Here is a 15,824-nt window from a genome sequence, read left to right on the forward strand (position 1 = left end):
AAAACAGCCCCAGACCATTATTCCTCATCCACCAAACTTTACAGTTGGCACTATGCATTGTGGCAGGTAGCGTTCTCTAAGGATCTGCAAAACCCAGATTCTTCCGTCGGACTGCCAGATGGTGAAGTGTGATTCCACTGCTCCAGAGTCCAATGGGGACGAGCTTTACACCACTCCAGCCGACGCTTGGCATTGTGCATGGTGATCTTAGGCTTGTGTGAGGCTGCTCGGCCTGGAAACCCATTTCATGTAACTCTTGACGAAACAGTTATTGTGCTGACGGTGCTTCCAGAGGCAGTTTGGAACTCTGTAGTGAGTGTTGTTGAAACCCAGGACAGATGATTTTTACACGCTTCAGCACTCGGCGGTACCGTTATGTGAGCTTGTGTGGCCTACCACTTTGCTGCAGAGCCGTTGTTGCTCCTTGACGTTTCCACTTCACAATAACATCACTTACAGTTGACCGGGGGCAGCTCTAGCAGGGCAGAAATATGACAAACTGACATGATGAGAATGTGTCACCCTATGGCGGGAGCTCTTCAGTAAGGCCATTCTACTGCCAATGTTTGTCTATGGAGATTGCGTGGCCGTGTTCTCGCTTTTATACTCCTGTCAGCGACGGATGTGACTCAAATTGCCGAATCCATTTTGACCAGGTGTTCCTATACTTTCGTATTTTGCGTGGGTATATATGTGTGCATGTATATACAGTACCAGTCAACAGTTTGGACACCTACTCATTCAAGGGTTTAATATATATATATATATATATGTCACACTGCTCAAAAAAATAAAGGGAACACTAAAATAACACATCCTAGATCTGAATGAATGAAATATTTTTATTAAATACTTTTTTCTTTACATAGTTGAATGTGTTGACAACAAAATCACACAAAAATGATCAATGGAAATCAAATTTATCAACCCATGGAGGTCTGGATTTGGAGTCACACTCAAAATTAAAGTGGAAAACCACACTACAGGCTGTTCCAACTTTGATGTAATGTCCTTAAAACAAGTCAAAATGAGGCTCAGTAGTGTGTGTGTGGCCTCCACGTGCCTGTATGACCTCCCTACAACGCCTGGGCATGCTCCTGATGAGGTGGCGGATGGTCTCCTGAGGGATCTCCTCCCAGACCTGGACTAAAGCATCCACCAACTCCTGGACAGTCTGTGGTGCAATGTGGCGTTGGTGGATGGAGCGAGACATGATGTCCCAGATGTGCTCAATTGGATTCAGGTCTGGGGAACGGGCGGGCCAGTCCATAGCATCAATGCCTTCTTCTTGCAGGAACTGCTGACACACTCCAGCCACATGAGGTCTAGCTTTGTCTTGCATTAGGAGGAACCCAGGGCCAACCGCACCAGCATATGGTCTCACAAGGGGTCTGAGGATCTCATCTCGGTACCTAATGGCAGTCAGGCTACCTCTGGCAAGCACATGGAGGGCTGTGCGGCCCCCCAAATAAATGCCACCCCACACCATGACTGACCCACCGCCAAACTGGTCATGCTGGAGGATGTTGCTGGCAACAGAACGTTCTCTACGGCGTCTCCAGACTGTCACGTCTGTCACGTGCTCAGTGTGAACCTGCTTCCATCTGTGAAGAGCACAGGGCGCCAGTGGCGAATTTGCCAATCTCGGTGTTCTCTGGCAAATGCCAAACGTCCTGCACGGTGTTGGGCTGTAAGCACAACCCCCACCTGTGGACGTCGGGCCCTCATACCACCCTCATGGAGTCTGTTTCTGACCGTTTGAGCAGACACATGCACATTTGTGGCCTGCTGGAGGTCATTTTGCAGGGCTCTGGCAGTGCTCCTCCTGCTCCTCCTTGCACAAAGGCGGAGGTAGTGGTCCTGCTGCTGGGTTGTTGCCCTCCTACGGCCTCCACGTCTCCTGATGTATTGGCCTGTCTCCTGGTAGCGCCTCCATGCTCTGGACACTACGCTGACAGACACAGCAAACCACCTTGACACAGCTCGCATTGATGTTCCATCCTGGATGAGCTGCACTACCTGAGCCACTTGTGTGGGTTGTAGACTCCGTCTCATGCTACCAGTAGAGTGAAAGCACCGCCAGCATTCAAAAGTGACCAAAACATCAGCCAGGAAGCATAGGAACTGAGAAGTGGTCTGTGGTCACCACCTGCAGAACCACTCCTTTATTGGGGGTGTCTTGCTAATTGCCTATAATTTCCACCTGTTGTCTATTCCATTTGCACAACAGCATGTGAAATTTATTGTCAATCAGTGTTGCTTCCTAAGTGGACAGTTTGATTTCACAGAAGTGTGATTGACTTGGAGTTACATTGTGTTGTTTAAGTGTTCCCTTTATTTCTTTGAGCTATTTATTTATATATATATACTCATCTTTGTTCATCTGTGTTTGTAAGCAGACACCTGTATCTAAATTGACTTATAGTATAGTTATGGGTATGTGATCCCTGCTGGACTTGAACCCACAACCTTCGCTTCACAACCGTAACACGCTTTCCATCTGAACCACACAGATGGAATACCTAAAGTCATTTATTTTATTCGGAACTATTTTAGTCTGTAGCCTTGGTCTGGGGGGGAGACCCGGCTACGGTACACTGCTGTCTGGGGGGGGAGATCCGGCTACGGTACGCTGCTGTCTGGGGGGGGATACCCGGCTACGGTACGCTGCTGTCTGGGGGGGATACCCGGCTACGGTACGCTGCTGTCTGGGGGGGATACCCGGCTACGGTACGCTGCTGTCTGGGGGGGAGACCCGGCTGCTGTCTGGGGGGGAGACCCGGCTACGGTACGCTGCTGTCTGGGGGGAGACCCGGCTACGGTACACTGCTGTCTGGGGGGGAGACCCGGCTACGGTACACTGCTGTCTGGGGGGGAGACCCGGCTGCTGTCTGGGGGGGAGACCCGGCTGCTGTCTGGGGGGGAGACCCGGCTACGGCACGCTGCTGTCTGGGGGGGAGACCCGGCTGCTGTCTGGGGGGGAGACCCGGCTACGGCACGCTGCTGTCTGGGGGGGAGACCCGGCTACGGCACGCTGCTGTCTGGGGGGGAGACCCGGCTGCTGTCTGGGGGGGAGACCCGGCTACGGCACGCTGCTGTCTGGGGGGGAGACCCGGCTACGGCACGCTGCTGTCTGGGGGGGAGACCCGGCTACGGCACGCTGCTGTCTGGGTGGGGAGACCCGGCTGCTGTTTGGGGGGAGACCCGGCTGCTGTCTGGGGGGGAGACCCGGCTGCTGTCTGGGGGGGAGACCCGGCTGCTGTCTGGGGGGGAGACCCGGCTGCTGTCTGGGGGGGAGACCCGGCTGCTGTCTGGGGGGGAGACCCGGCTGCTGTCTGGGGGGGAGACCCGGCTGCTGTCTGGGGGGGAGACCCGGCTGCTGTCTGGGGGGGAGACCCGGCTGCTGTCTGGGGGGGAGACCCGGCTGCTGTCTGGGGGGGAGACCCGGCTGCTGTCTGGGGGGGAGACCCGGCTGCTGTCTGGGGGGAGACCCGGCTGCTGTCTGGGGGGGAGACCCGGCTGCTGTCTGGGGGGGAGACCCGGCTGCTGTCTGGGGGGGAGACCCGGCTGCTGTCTGGGGGGGGGGGAGACCCGGCTGCTGTCTGGGGGGGGGGGGGAGACCCGGCTGCTGTCTGGGGGGGGGGAGACCCGGCTGCTGTCTGGGGGGGGGGGACCCGGCTGCTGTCTGGGGGGGGAGACCCGGCTACGGAGTCAGACAGCAGCCAGGAATGAAATGGCTGATGATTCTATAGTTGACAATACATAGTAGAGATTTTAAAAACCACGCTGTGGCCCGCTGAGGTTTGTGACTCAAAAAGCAGTCAGTCAAACATGGTACAGTAGTACGTAGGAATCACCCTAGTGCAGGGGTCTACTTATAAATGATAAAAAATGGCACAAGCCACTCATTCATTTATTCCTAGCTTTTTAATAGGCACTTTTTGTATTTTCCCCAGGTTCTCAGTTTACCACTCAAAATTACAATTGCTCATAGAGAAACCATGAAGTTGGACCTTCTGAGTCCATGTCGATGCTTAAATCGCATCAGAAGACCCTTGTATTGTGTAATAGATCTTTAATTGTGCGTTGTAAGAGAGGGGAATGTGCTGGTCTAGAATTGTGTAGTAGATCTTTAATCTTTCTGCAGTTAACATTTAATTGAGAATTTTTTTGGGGGGGTCTCTGTTATCCTTATCGATGGTAATGGGAGACACATTCACGCACCATAAAGACATACAGGGGAAATATTGTCAGATGTTTGTCTTTTTTAAGCCAATTGTGGCTAGCTAGGAGTGGGTTAATGTCCGTGTGGATTTGATTGGATATTAGCCGGGAGCTTGAGGCGTCTCCATACATTGTGAGATTTGTTTGACAGTTTGCGTTGAAACTCGTTTCAGAATTTATTGGCGAGTTCCTCATAATTACGCTGCGAGCAGCTACTCAACCCGTTGGAGACCTCCTACGCTGGTGAGACAGGGAAGATGTTGGGTCATTTTTCTCTTCTGGCTTGGGGTTTTGACTCCTAGTTGGCTGGCACCAGACGGCAAACATATTTCTGCTCAGTGTGTTTTGTACAAGTTAGAACCTGAGACGTGATGTATCTTCCCTCAAAGAAGCGTTTTTTTTTGTTTTTGTCGTAAATAAATTTCTACTGTACTGAACTCACTGCTTGTTTTACACGGAGGTTCGAGGCCCCGTTTGTTCATAACGCGTCTGGAGTGCTGATCCTAGGATCAGGTCCCGCCTGTCCATGTAATCTTATGATGATCTCAAAAGACCAAACTAAACTGATCTTAGATCAGAGCCCTTAGAGACAATTTAACGCTTGAGCCTAAAATGTGGTCGGAAGCGACGGTGTGACGCAATTGTGGAGACTTCGGAGGCCTAGTCGAGCTCCGCATCGCCCTGCGCCTGTCAAATGTGGTAACAGTGCAGAGGGCTCCGAATAGCTCCACAATGCAGACACCGGGTTGACAATGCAGACACCGGGTTGACGATTACGCAGCGCCTTTAACTCTGAGGCTTTATGACTATAGGCCCTTCACTGAAAAAGGACTGGACCTGATGGTTCTGTTGTCCCGTCTGTCTGTGTGTGGGTTCTGTTGTCCCGTCTGTCTGTGTGTGGGTTCTGTTGTCCCGTCTGTCTGTGTGTGTGGGTTCTGTTGTCCCGTCTGTCTGTGTGTGTGGGTTCTGTTGTCCCGTCTGTCTGTGTGTGTGGGTTCTGTTGTCCCGTCTGTCTGTGTGTGTGGGTTCTGTTGTCCCGTCTGTCTGTGTGTGTGGGTTCTGTTGTCCCGTCTGTCTGTGTGTGTGGGTTCTGTTGTCCCGTCTGCCTGTGTGTGTGGGTTCTGTTGTCCCGTCTGTCTGTGTGTGTGGGTTCTGTTGTCCCGTCTGTCTGTGTGTGTGGGTTCTGTTGTCCCGTCTGTCTGTGTGTGGGGTTCTGTTGTCCCGTCTGTCTGTGTGTGGGGTTCTGTTGTCCCGTCTGTCTGTGTGTGGGGTTCTGTTGTCCCGTCTGTCTGTGTGTGTGTGGTTCTGTTGTCCCTTCTGTCTGTGTGTGTGTGGTTCTGTTGTCCCTTCTGTCTGTGTGTGTGTGGGTTCTGTTGTCCCTTCTCTCTGTGTGTGTGTGGGTTCTGTTGTCCCTTCTCTCTGTGTGTGTGTGTGGGTTCTGTTGTCCCGTCTGTCTGTGTGTGTGGGTTCTGTTGTCCCGTCTGTCTGTGTGTGTGGGTTCTGTTGTCCCGTCTGTCTGTGGGAGGCGTCCCAAATGCAACCCTATTCCCTATATAGTGAACTATATATTTTTTTAAAGAGCCCATAGGGGATAGGGAGACATTTGGGATGCATACTATGCCTCTACTGAAATGGAATATATATCTTTAGGAATCCTAAGGTAGATGTTCCCTTGCCTGTCTAGACAGTTTTGGGTTTTGGTGATTTTATCGTGTGGTATCAACTTCTCCTTTTATCAAGATGGGGAAGAGAATATTACCTGATTGTTGTTTGTAACACCATGATAAAGGTCACTATGTCAATGCAATGTGTATGAGGATGGTAGTGTGTCAGAGGACTTTAACTCTTATCCTCTGTCCCCAATGGACCCTATTCCCTATGTAGTGCAATACTGTAAACCAGGGCCCTATTCCCTACATAGTACACTACTTTATTCACTACACAGGGAATAGGGCCCTGGTCTAAAGTAGTGCACTATGTAGGGAATATGGCTCTGGTCTAAAGTAGTGCACTATATAGGGTATAGGGCTCTGGTCTAAAGTAGTGAACTATATAGGGAATAGGGCTCTGGTCTAAAGTAGTGAACTATATAGGGAATAGGGCTCTGGTCTAAAGTAGTGCACTATATAGGGAATAAGCTCTGGTCTAAAGTAGTGTACTATATAGGGAATAGGGCTCTGGTCTAAAGTAGTGTACTATATAGGGAATAGGGCTCTGGTCTAAAGTAGTGCACTATATAGGGAATAAGCTCTGGTCTATAGTAGTGTACTATATAGGGAATAGGGCTCTGGTCTAAAGTAGTGAACTATATAGGGAATAGGGCTCTGGTCTAAAGTAGTGCACTATATAGGGAATAAGCTCTGGTCTAAAGTAGTGTACTATATAGGGAATAGGGCTCTGGTCTAAAGTAGTGAACTATATAGGGAATAGGGCTCTGGTCTAAAGTAGTGCACTATATAGGGAATAGAGCTCTGGTCTAAAGTAGTGTACTATATAGGGAATAGGGCTCTGGTCTAAAGTAGTGAACTATATAGGGAATAGGGCCCTGGTCTAAAGTAGTGTACTATATAGGGAATAGAGCTCTGGTCTAAAGTAGTGTACTATATAGGGAATAGGGCTCTGGTCTAAAGTAGTGAACTATATAGGGAATAGGGCCCTGGTCTAAAGTAGTGTACTATATAGGGAATAGGGCTCTGGTCTAAAGTAGTGCACTATATAGGTAATAGGGCTCTGGTCTAAAGTAGTGCTCTATATAGGGAATAGGACCCTGGTCTAAAGTAGTGCTCTATATAGGGAATAGGACCCTGGTCTAAAGTAGTGAGCTATATAGGGAATAGGACCCTGGTCTAAAGTAGTGAGCTATATAGGGAATAGGACCCTGGTCTAAAGTAGTGAGCTATATAGGGAATAGGACCCTGGTCTAAAGTAGTGAGCTATATAGGGAATAGGGCTCTGGTCTAAAGTAGTGTACTATATAGGGAATAGGGCTCTGGTCTAAAGTAGTGAGCTATATAGGGAATAGGGTGCCATTGGGGGTTGTCTTATTCTCTGTTGTCCTCCTACAGTACATCTTGTCTGGATCAGATGACTTCAACCTTTACATGTGGAGAATCCCCAAGGATCCTGAAGCAGGTAAGTGTGTGTTTCTTATCAGTGTGTCCATCTGTGTCCCTGAGATTACAGTCTCTCTCTCGTTCCGCCCTGCTCCCCCCCCCCCCCCCCCCCCCTTCCAGGAGGCCCGGGTCGTGTGGTCAACGGAGCGTCCATGGTCCTGAAAGGTCACCGTTCCATCGTGAACCAAGTCCGGTTTAACCCCAGCACCTATATGATCTGCTCCTCCGGGGTCGAGAAGGTCATCAAGGTACGTTTAGCGGGGATGTCGTCGTCAGTGACCTCAGCATTACGTCGTCGTGATGCGTGCACGTCAAGTCATCGTCATGATTTAGTTTTTCCATCTCTCCATGGTTGAATGTTCGTTTGACGTCATTGAGGTCGTTTTCTTTCTCACTATATTTACATAATTTATAACAGTTAAGGTGTGTGACTTTATGCTTTATTTATTTGTAAAATGACTTGGGACACGATTGATTCATATCATTACAACATCATGTCAATACATTGCATCACAATTTGTCTTGGAACCTACTTTTTTTTTGTGAATTTTACCCCTTTCTCCCCAATTTCGTGGTATCCAATTGTTGTAGGAGCTACTATCTTGTCTCATCGCTACAACTCCTGTACGGGCTCGGGAGAGACGAAGGTTGAAAGTCATGCGTCCTCCGATACACAACCCAACCAAGCCGCACTGCTTCTTAACACAGCGCGCATCCAACCCGGAAGCCAGCCGCACCAATGTGTCGGAGGAAACACCGGCAACCTGGCAACCTTGGTTAGCGCGCACTACACCTGGCCCGCCACAGGAGTTGCTGGTGCGCGATGAGACAAGGACACCCCTACCGACCAAGCCCTCCCTAACCCGGACGACGCTAGGCCAATTGTGCGTCGCCCCACGGACCTCCCGGCCGCGGCCGGTTACGACAGAGCCTGGGCGCGAACCCAGAGTCTCTGATGGCACAGCGCCCAGTACAGCGCCCTTAACCACTGCGCCACCCGGGAGGCGGAACTGACTTTTTAAAGGGAAGATAGCATGAGTTTTATTTACCAAAGTAACAATGTAGTCATAGACAAAGTAATTTAGCTGTAGTTGGCTACCTATAACTATATTTTTAAAAACGATATAGAATGCACTATTTGTCAACGTCATGTGGAGATATCTGGTTAATCTTTGCCAACCATGAAGACAAGCGTGTTTGCTGTGGTGAGCTACAATCCACCAATCACGAGGAGGTGTGACGTAATCAACCAATCAGATTTCTCACATGATCCTGCTCGGCTTTCCCCCTGCCTCAAAACCAAAATGGAAAAGAATTCCTGCCTGCTCTAATATTTTAGTACCGGTCTGTTTTTCGGATACTTCTTTGGTCAACTTTTTGACCTGTTCTCTGAAGTAGGGAACCAGAGATGTTCGATCTTGGCTTAGCGCTCACCGACTGCTGTTGTGACGATTTCCATCTGCCTGGAGCTTTCCTCCGATCGCTGGGTTATTGCCGCAGGAATCTATCTACTTCAGATTTACCTCGCTATATCGCTATTGGGTTAGCTACCCTCACTGACTTCCTTGGATGGTAAAATGGCCTCTGAAGTGCCTCCCTCCTTTGGCTCTTCTTTGGTTGCAAACTCATCCACTCTTTACCATTGGATGGGCATCAGCCGTTCATCCATAAGAGTCCGTTCTCTTGTTGATTTGTATCTTCTTTGTTTTAGTTGTGTACTGTGGGTTCCTGCTTGTGCTAGTTGGTCTTGAGTTGTAATTTGTGTACTGTGGGTTCCTGCTTGTGCTAGTTGGTCTTGAGTTTTAATTTGTGTACTGTGGGTTCCTGCTTGTGCTAGTTGGTCTTGAGTTGTAATTTGTGTACTGTGGGTTCCTGCTTGTGCTAGTTGGTCTTGAGTTGTAATTTGTGTACTGTGGGTTCCTGCTTGTGCTAGTTGGTCTTGAGTTGTAATTTGTGTACTGTGGGTTCCTGCTTGTGCTAGTTGGTCTTGAGTTGTAATTTGTGTACTGTGGGTTCCTGCTTGTGCTAGTTGGTCTTGAGTTGTAATTTGTGTACTGTGGGTTCCTGCTTGTGCCTAGTTGGTCTCGAGTTGTAATTTGTGGCTAACTGTCAACTGTGCTGGTTGGCTAGCGAGGCTCGTTAGCGGAATGGCTTTAGGTTGGTTTGCTTTAATATTGAAGCTAGTTGTACAACTGAAATGTCTTCCGCATTTAACCGAACCCTCTCAGAGAGGCGCTGGGTGCTGCTATAATCAACACGTATTCGGCACCCGGGGAACAGTGCCTTGCTCAGGGGCGGAACAACATATTTTTCTTACCTTGTCAGCTCGGGGATTCGAACCAGAAACCTTTCGGTTACTGGCCCAATGCTCTAACCCGTAGGCTACCTGCCACCCACAGCTAGGTGTTGATAACCTACTTACTCTGCAGTGCTACAGGCTAGTTGGATAGCAACCTCGCAAGCTGATTTTGCAAATTCATAGTATTTTCTTGTAAATACGCAGAAAATGTAGTTGAAACCAGGAGTTACGAGTGCATAAGATTTGGTTTAATTTCACGTTATACGTTTGAAGATATTTATGTTGGAGTTTCCATCGTAAGACAGGGCAGTCCAACCCTCTACCTGGAGATCTACTGTCTGTAGGTTTTCAGTCCAACCCTCTACCTGGAGATCTACTGTCTGTAGGTTTTCAGTCCAACCCTCTACCTGGAGATCTACTGTCTGTAGGTTTTCAGTCCAACCCTCTACCTGGAGATCTACTGTCTGTAGGTTTTCAGTCCAACCCTCTTCCTGGAGATCTACTGTCTGTAGGTTTTCAGTCCAACCCTCTTCCTGGAGATCTACTGTCCTGTAGGTTTTCAGTCCAACCCTCTTCCTGGAGATCTACTGTCTGTAGGTTTTCAGTCCAACCCTCTACCTGGAGATCTACTGTCTGTAGGTTTTCAGTCCAACCCTCTACCTGGAGATCTACTGTCTGTAGGTTTTCAGTCCAACCCTCTTCCTGGAGATCTACTGTCTGTAGGTTTTCAGTCCAACCCTCTACCTGGAGATCTACTGTCTGTAGGTTTTCAGTCCAACCCTCTTCCTGGAGATCTACTGTCTGTAGGTTTTCAGTCCAACCCTCTTCCTGGAGATCTACTGTCTGTAGGTTTTCAGTCCAACCCTCTTCCTGGAGATCTACTGTCCTGTAGGTTTTCAGTCCAACCCTCTTCCTGGAGATCTACTGTCTAACCCTAATTTAGCACATCTGATTCAGCTAGTGAAGGTATCATTGAGCAGCTAATTAGTAGAATCAGACGTGTTAAATTAGGGTTAGACTGAAAACCCACAGGACAGTAGATCTCCAGGAAGAGCCCTGTTGTAGGGACTGGGCTCGGTGGATCCTCCATATGACATCACCAACAAAACAGAACAAAAATGACGGCCTGTCTTCGGCATTCTTCGGTATTCCGATCGGTTTTATGTTGCAACTCGATCGAATTGAAAAGTGAGTTAACTTTTGATGCCTAAACTAATGGACACCCAGACGTTACATGTGGTTATGGTAAATGCACAAACTCAAACTGCTAGTTAACACAGTGGGTGCTCATTCCAAGGGTCATCCGAATATCGGGTGATCACTCTCCGCTGTCTCTCTGCCACTCTCCGCTGTCTCTCTGCCACTCTCCGCTGTCTCTCTGCCACTCTCCGCTGTCTCTCTGACACTCTCTGCCACTCTCCGCTGTCTCTCTGACACTCTCCGCTGTCTCTCTGACACTCTCCGCTGTCTCTCTGACACTCTCCGCTGTCTCTCTGACACTCTCCAGCCCAGACAAACGTAGCGGCCTGAGCTTGTAAAAGGAAAGGATTTGGTGTTAATTCATCTCAACCTCCGCTCCTCCAGGTGGTCCCAAGGCTGCTGTTGGTCCATCATCATCTTCAACGTACCCGAGGTGTGAGAGCTGATACAGGCCCAACCAGGTGTTCAATTTAAACTCTAACCCTCCTCTCCTGTCCTTGTCCTCTCCCCCTCAAACCCCTCTGTCCGACCCCCAGGCGTGGAGCCCCTACCAGCAGACGGAGAGTCTGGGAGACCTGGATAGTCATGTGGAGGATAAGTCCAGGAGTCTGTACAGCCACGAGGAGTACATCAACTTGGTCCTGAACAGCGGCAGTGGCCTGAGCCACGACTACGTCTCACAGGTAACACCGGTCCACGTCCCAAATGATTCCCTATATAGTGCACTACCTTTCCCTATATAGTACACTACCTTTCCCTATATAGTGCACTACCTTTCCCTACAGTGCCTTGTGAAAGTATTCGGCCCCCTTGAACTTTGCGAACTTTTGCCACATTTCAGGCTTCAAACATAAAGATATAAAACTGTATTTTTTTTGTGAAGAATCAACAACAAGTGGGACACAATCATGAAGTGGAACGACATTTATTGGATATTTCAAACTTTTTTAACAAATCAAAAACTGATAGATTGGGCGTGCAAAATTATTCAGCCCCTTTACTTTCAGTGCAGCAAACTCTCTCCAGAAGTTCAGTGAGGATCTCTGAATGATCCAATGTTGACCTATATGACTAATGATGATAAATACAATCCACCTGTGTGTAATCAAGTCTCCGTATAAATGCACCTGCACTGTCTCAGAGGTCCGTTAAAAGCGCAGAGAGCATCATGAAGAAGCTTTAAACATCCCAATCAGTTTTTGATTTGTTAAAGTTTGAAATATCCAATAAATGTCGTTCCACTTCATGATTGTGTCCCACTTGTTGATTCTTCACAAAAAAATACAGTTTTATATCTTTATGTTTGAAGCCTGAAATGTGGCAAAAGGTCGCAAAGTTCAAGGGGGCCGAATACTTTCGCAAGGCACTGTATATAGTGCACTACCTTTCCCTATATGGTGCACTACCTTTCCCTATATGGTGCACTACCTTTCCCTATATGGTGCACTACCTTTCCCTATATGGTGCACTACCTTTCCCTATATGGTGCACTACCTTTCCCTATATAGTGCATTACTTTTTCATATATAACACCCTCCCTACACACACCACACACATTTTGTGGTGACTAATTAAGAACTGTTGCATGTCATCTCAGTCCATCCAGGAGGATCCTCGTATGATGGCCTTCTTTGACTCTCTGGTTCGTCGGGAGATCGAGGGCTGGAGTTCGGACTCAGACAGTGACCTGAGCGAGGGGGCTATCCTGCAGCTCCACGCCAGGGGACGTCGCTCCACACGGGCTATAAGAGACGGCGCCGGGGTCCTGGTTGGGAGTGGAGTCGCCACGCCTGTACCGCCCTCTGCTGCTGCTACCGCCGACTCAGACCACTCCTCATCGTCCTCATTAGCTGCCCCCGAGGCCTCGGGGGCGGAGCATCCTGAAGGGGTGGAGCCACTGCAGCCGAGGAGGCGTGGCAGCAGATATCAGCAGTCTGTGTTCTTATTGGACCTGGTGGGAGAGGACTCTGACTCCAGTGGATTCTGGCCAGACCCCATGCCCCGGCCTCGCTCTCCCAGCCCCCGAGACAACTCCACCCTCTCCAGCCCCACCTCCTCCCCCGCCGGCGCCTCCTCTAGCTCCTCCTCTTCCACCTCCTCCACCAGCTCTGAGGACGAGGAGCAGAGGAGAGCCAGTAGGAGACAACGTACTGCAGCCCGCTGGCGCCGCATGCATTTCCCCCGCCTGTCCAGTGGGGGGCGCCCCGAGTCCGCCCAGGCCTTGTACCCCGGGGGGGTCGACTCCTGCTCCTACCCCAAGATCTCAATCGACGAGGCCTCATCCTCCTCCGCGTCCTCCACGGAGCTTCAGCAGGACCAGGACTCGGTTCAAATCGGACCCCACAGAAGTGGCTCTAAAACGGGGAGACGCAAGTCGCACACCCTTCCTGGTTCTAGCCCTGCGGTGTCTCTGGACAGCCAGGACGACCGAGCGGAGCAGGAGGGGCTCCTCATCGCCTCCCTTCTGTCTCAAGACGCCCTGCAGCAGAGGAACGAGTCCCGGGCAGGAAGGGTTGGGGAGAGGAGGGCTGCTTTAGAGAGGATGGCCGAGGGCTTAGATAGTCCTGAAGAGGCCGATGAGTCAGATCATAGTCGCTGGATCTCCCCTAGTTCCAGACACCACAGCCCTGGGCTGAACGGGCTGCAGCACCTTGACATGACTGAGGTGCCGGTAGGCTGTAGGGGTCGCCTGGCTCCAGACCTATTTGAATCCTCAGACTCCGAGGGAGAGAGAGAGACCTTAGAGTTGAAATCAGCAGGCACTAGGACCCTGGTGGAGGAGGAGGAGGAGGGGGAGGAGGGGGGGTCGTCATCGTCTCAGAGAGGCCCATCCCAGGGTGCGCTGAAACGGACTCACCTTGGGTCAAGTGGTCAAGGGTCAGGGGAGGGGTCAGGGGGGTCGGAGACCTCAGAGAAGAAGTTCAAGACATGATGATTGCACCTGAGGTGCCAGGTGATCATTTGGTTTAGGACCGGTTACGTCTCAAATGACACCCTGTTCCCTATGGTGTACTACTTTAGGGCTACAGTAACCCATAGACAGTAACCCGTAGACTTAGGGCTACAGTGACCCGTAGACTTAGGGCTACAGTGACCCGTAGACAGTAACCCGTAGGCTTTAGGGCTACAGTGACCCGTAGGCTTTAGGGCTACAGTGACCCGTAGGCTTTAGGGCTACAGTGACCCGTAGGCTTTAGGGCTACAGTGACCCGTAGGCTTTAGGGCTACAGTAACCCGTAGACTTTAGGGCTACAGTAACCCGTAGACTTTAGGGCTACAGTAACCCATAGACAGTAACCCGTAGACTTTAGGGCTACAGTAACCCGTAGACTTTAGGGCTACAGTAACCCGTAGGCTTTAGGGCTACAGTAACCCGTAGGCTTTAGGGCTACAGTAACCCGTAGGCTTTAGGGCTACAGTAACCCGTAGGCTTTAGGGCTACAGTAACCCGTAGGCTTTAGGGCTACAGTAACCCGTAGGCTTTAGGGCTACAGTAACCCGTAGGCTTTAGGGCTACAGTAACCCGTAGGCTTTAGGGCTACAGTAACCCGTAGGCTTTAGGGCTACAGTAACCCGTAGGCTTTAGGGCTACAGTAACCCGTAGGCTTTAGGGCTACAGTAACCCGTAGACTTTAGGGCTACAGTAACCCGTAGACTTTAGGGCTACAGTAACCCGTAGACTTTAGGGCTACAGTAACCCGTAGACTTTAGGGCTACAGTAACCCGTAGACTTTAGGGCTACAGTAACCCGTAGACTTTAGGGCTACAGTAACCCGTAGACCTTAGGGCTACAGTAACCCGTAGACCTTAGGGCTACAGTAACCCGTAGGCTTTAGGGCTACAGTAACCCGTAGGCTTTAGGGCTACAGTGACCCGTAGACTTTAGGACTACAGTGACCCGTAGACTTTAGGGCTACAGTGACCCGTAGACCTTAGGGCTACAGTAACCCGTAGACTTGAGGGATTGGGTGTCATTTCAGAAGCCTGAGACTCAATTTAGGGTGGCTTTTCAATGTGTTTTTACAATCCAGTTTCTTGGTTTGGCGTCACTCTAAAAAGGGTCTCGCAATTTTGAGAGATTGGGCGAGGTGGTTTTGCGCGGACCGGGTGGAGCTGGCATTTTTAGACCATTCCATTGGTCCTAAAGTGGCTTCTTCACCCACCGCCCATTGGGACACGTGTTCTTCTGTGAGCAAATCACAGTGAGGTCATCACTTCTGTGGTCAAACCACAAAGATGCCATAATTTACTAACATATAAGTAATCATATTGATAGTAATGCTATTGTTAATTATTTTGCTAGTCATTTAGTCTTAAGGCAGAATTTTATTTTATTTTTTATGTTCATGTTTTGAAACAAATACAGAATTTTAAGAGAACACTCATGGGGGGGCTGAAATTCAGGACTAAAGCTTTTCGACTGCGGATTTGATTTCAATTGGAGTTAAAACGAGACTGGATTCATTTAGATTTTTCAGTGCTTAGCTTGGTGAAGTTTATGCGTTTCCATGGCAATCTGGTGGAGCCAGCCCAACCCAGCTGTTTGAGTTGTGCATTAAAGAAGGTATGATTTATTATGATTTCAGTGTTTAAAAGGAATCGATTGCTCTCGTCTCCTCTCCTTCCTGACCCAAACCCTCTGTTACCAAGCAGCAGCAAGTGTCTTTTTGTTGTTGCTGCTTTCTTCAATTAAAGAATCATTCATTTATCAATGATTTCACTGCCATTTCTGAGCCTCTATTCATTGTAAGGAATGTTTATCTATTTTACAATAATAATTAGTGGTGTTCACCAAACCCACAGTCAGGTACGTATTAAGGTTTTGGGGTAACCGTTCGTTTCGGTACAGCGGGAAAATGTAAAAGTAACCCAGGAATAGATCCCGAGCCTTATCTAGGGCCCTATAAAATCTTAGTTTAGTTTTTCCAGGTTTCAGATTTTTCCCTGTTTTGTAGGTTTTCATCACTCAAAATCACATTTTATAATGT

The 15,824-nt window shown here is 49.4% G+C and overlaps 1 protein-coding gene across 1 annotated transcript in view; it reads left to right on the forward strand.

Moving 5' to 3' along the window:
• The window catches only part of dcaf5 (ddb1 and cul4 associated factor 5), a 26,067-nt gene extending 10,505 nt beyond the window's left edge, over window positions 1-15,562 (forward strand). Inside the window, exons 7-10 of the mRNA XM_031829324.1 lie at window positions 7,290-7,356; window positions 7,458-7,585; window positions 11,373-11,519; window positions 12,434-15,562. Of these exons, the coding sequence (XP_031685184.1) occupies window positions 7,290-7,356; window positions 7,458-7,585; window positions 11,373-11,519; window positions 12,434-13,768 (1,677 nt within the window). The 3' untranslated portion in view covers window positions 13,769-15,562. The remainder of the gene's footprint in view (window positions 1-7,289; window positions 7,357-7,457; window positions 7,586-11,372; window positions 11,520-12,433) is intronic.
• Window positions 15,563-15,824: the final 262 nt, after the last annotated feature.

The sequence above is a fragment of the Oncorhynchus kisutch genome, linkage group LG7 (assembly GCF_002021735.2).
Source record: "Oncorhynchus kisutch isolate 150728-3 linkage group LG7, Okis_V2, whole genome shotgun sequence".
Lineage (NCBI taxonomy): Eukaryota > Metazoa > Chordata > Actinopteri > Salmoniformes > Salmonidae > Oncorhynchus > Oncorhynchus kisutch.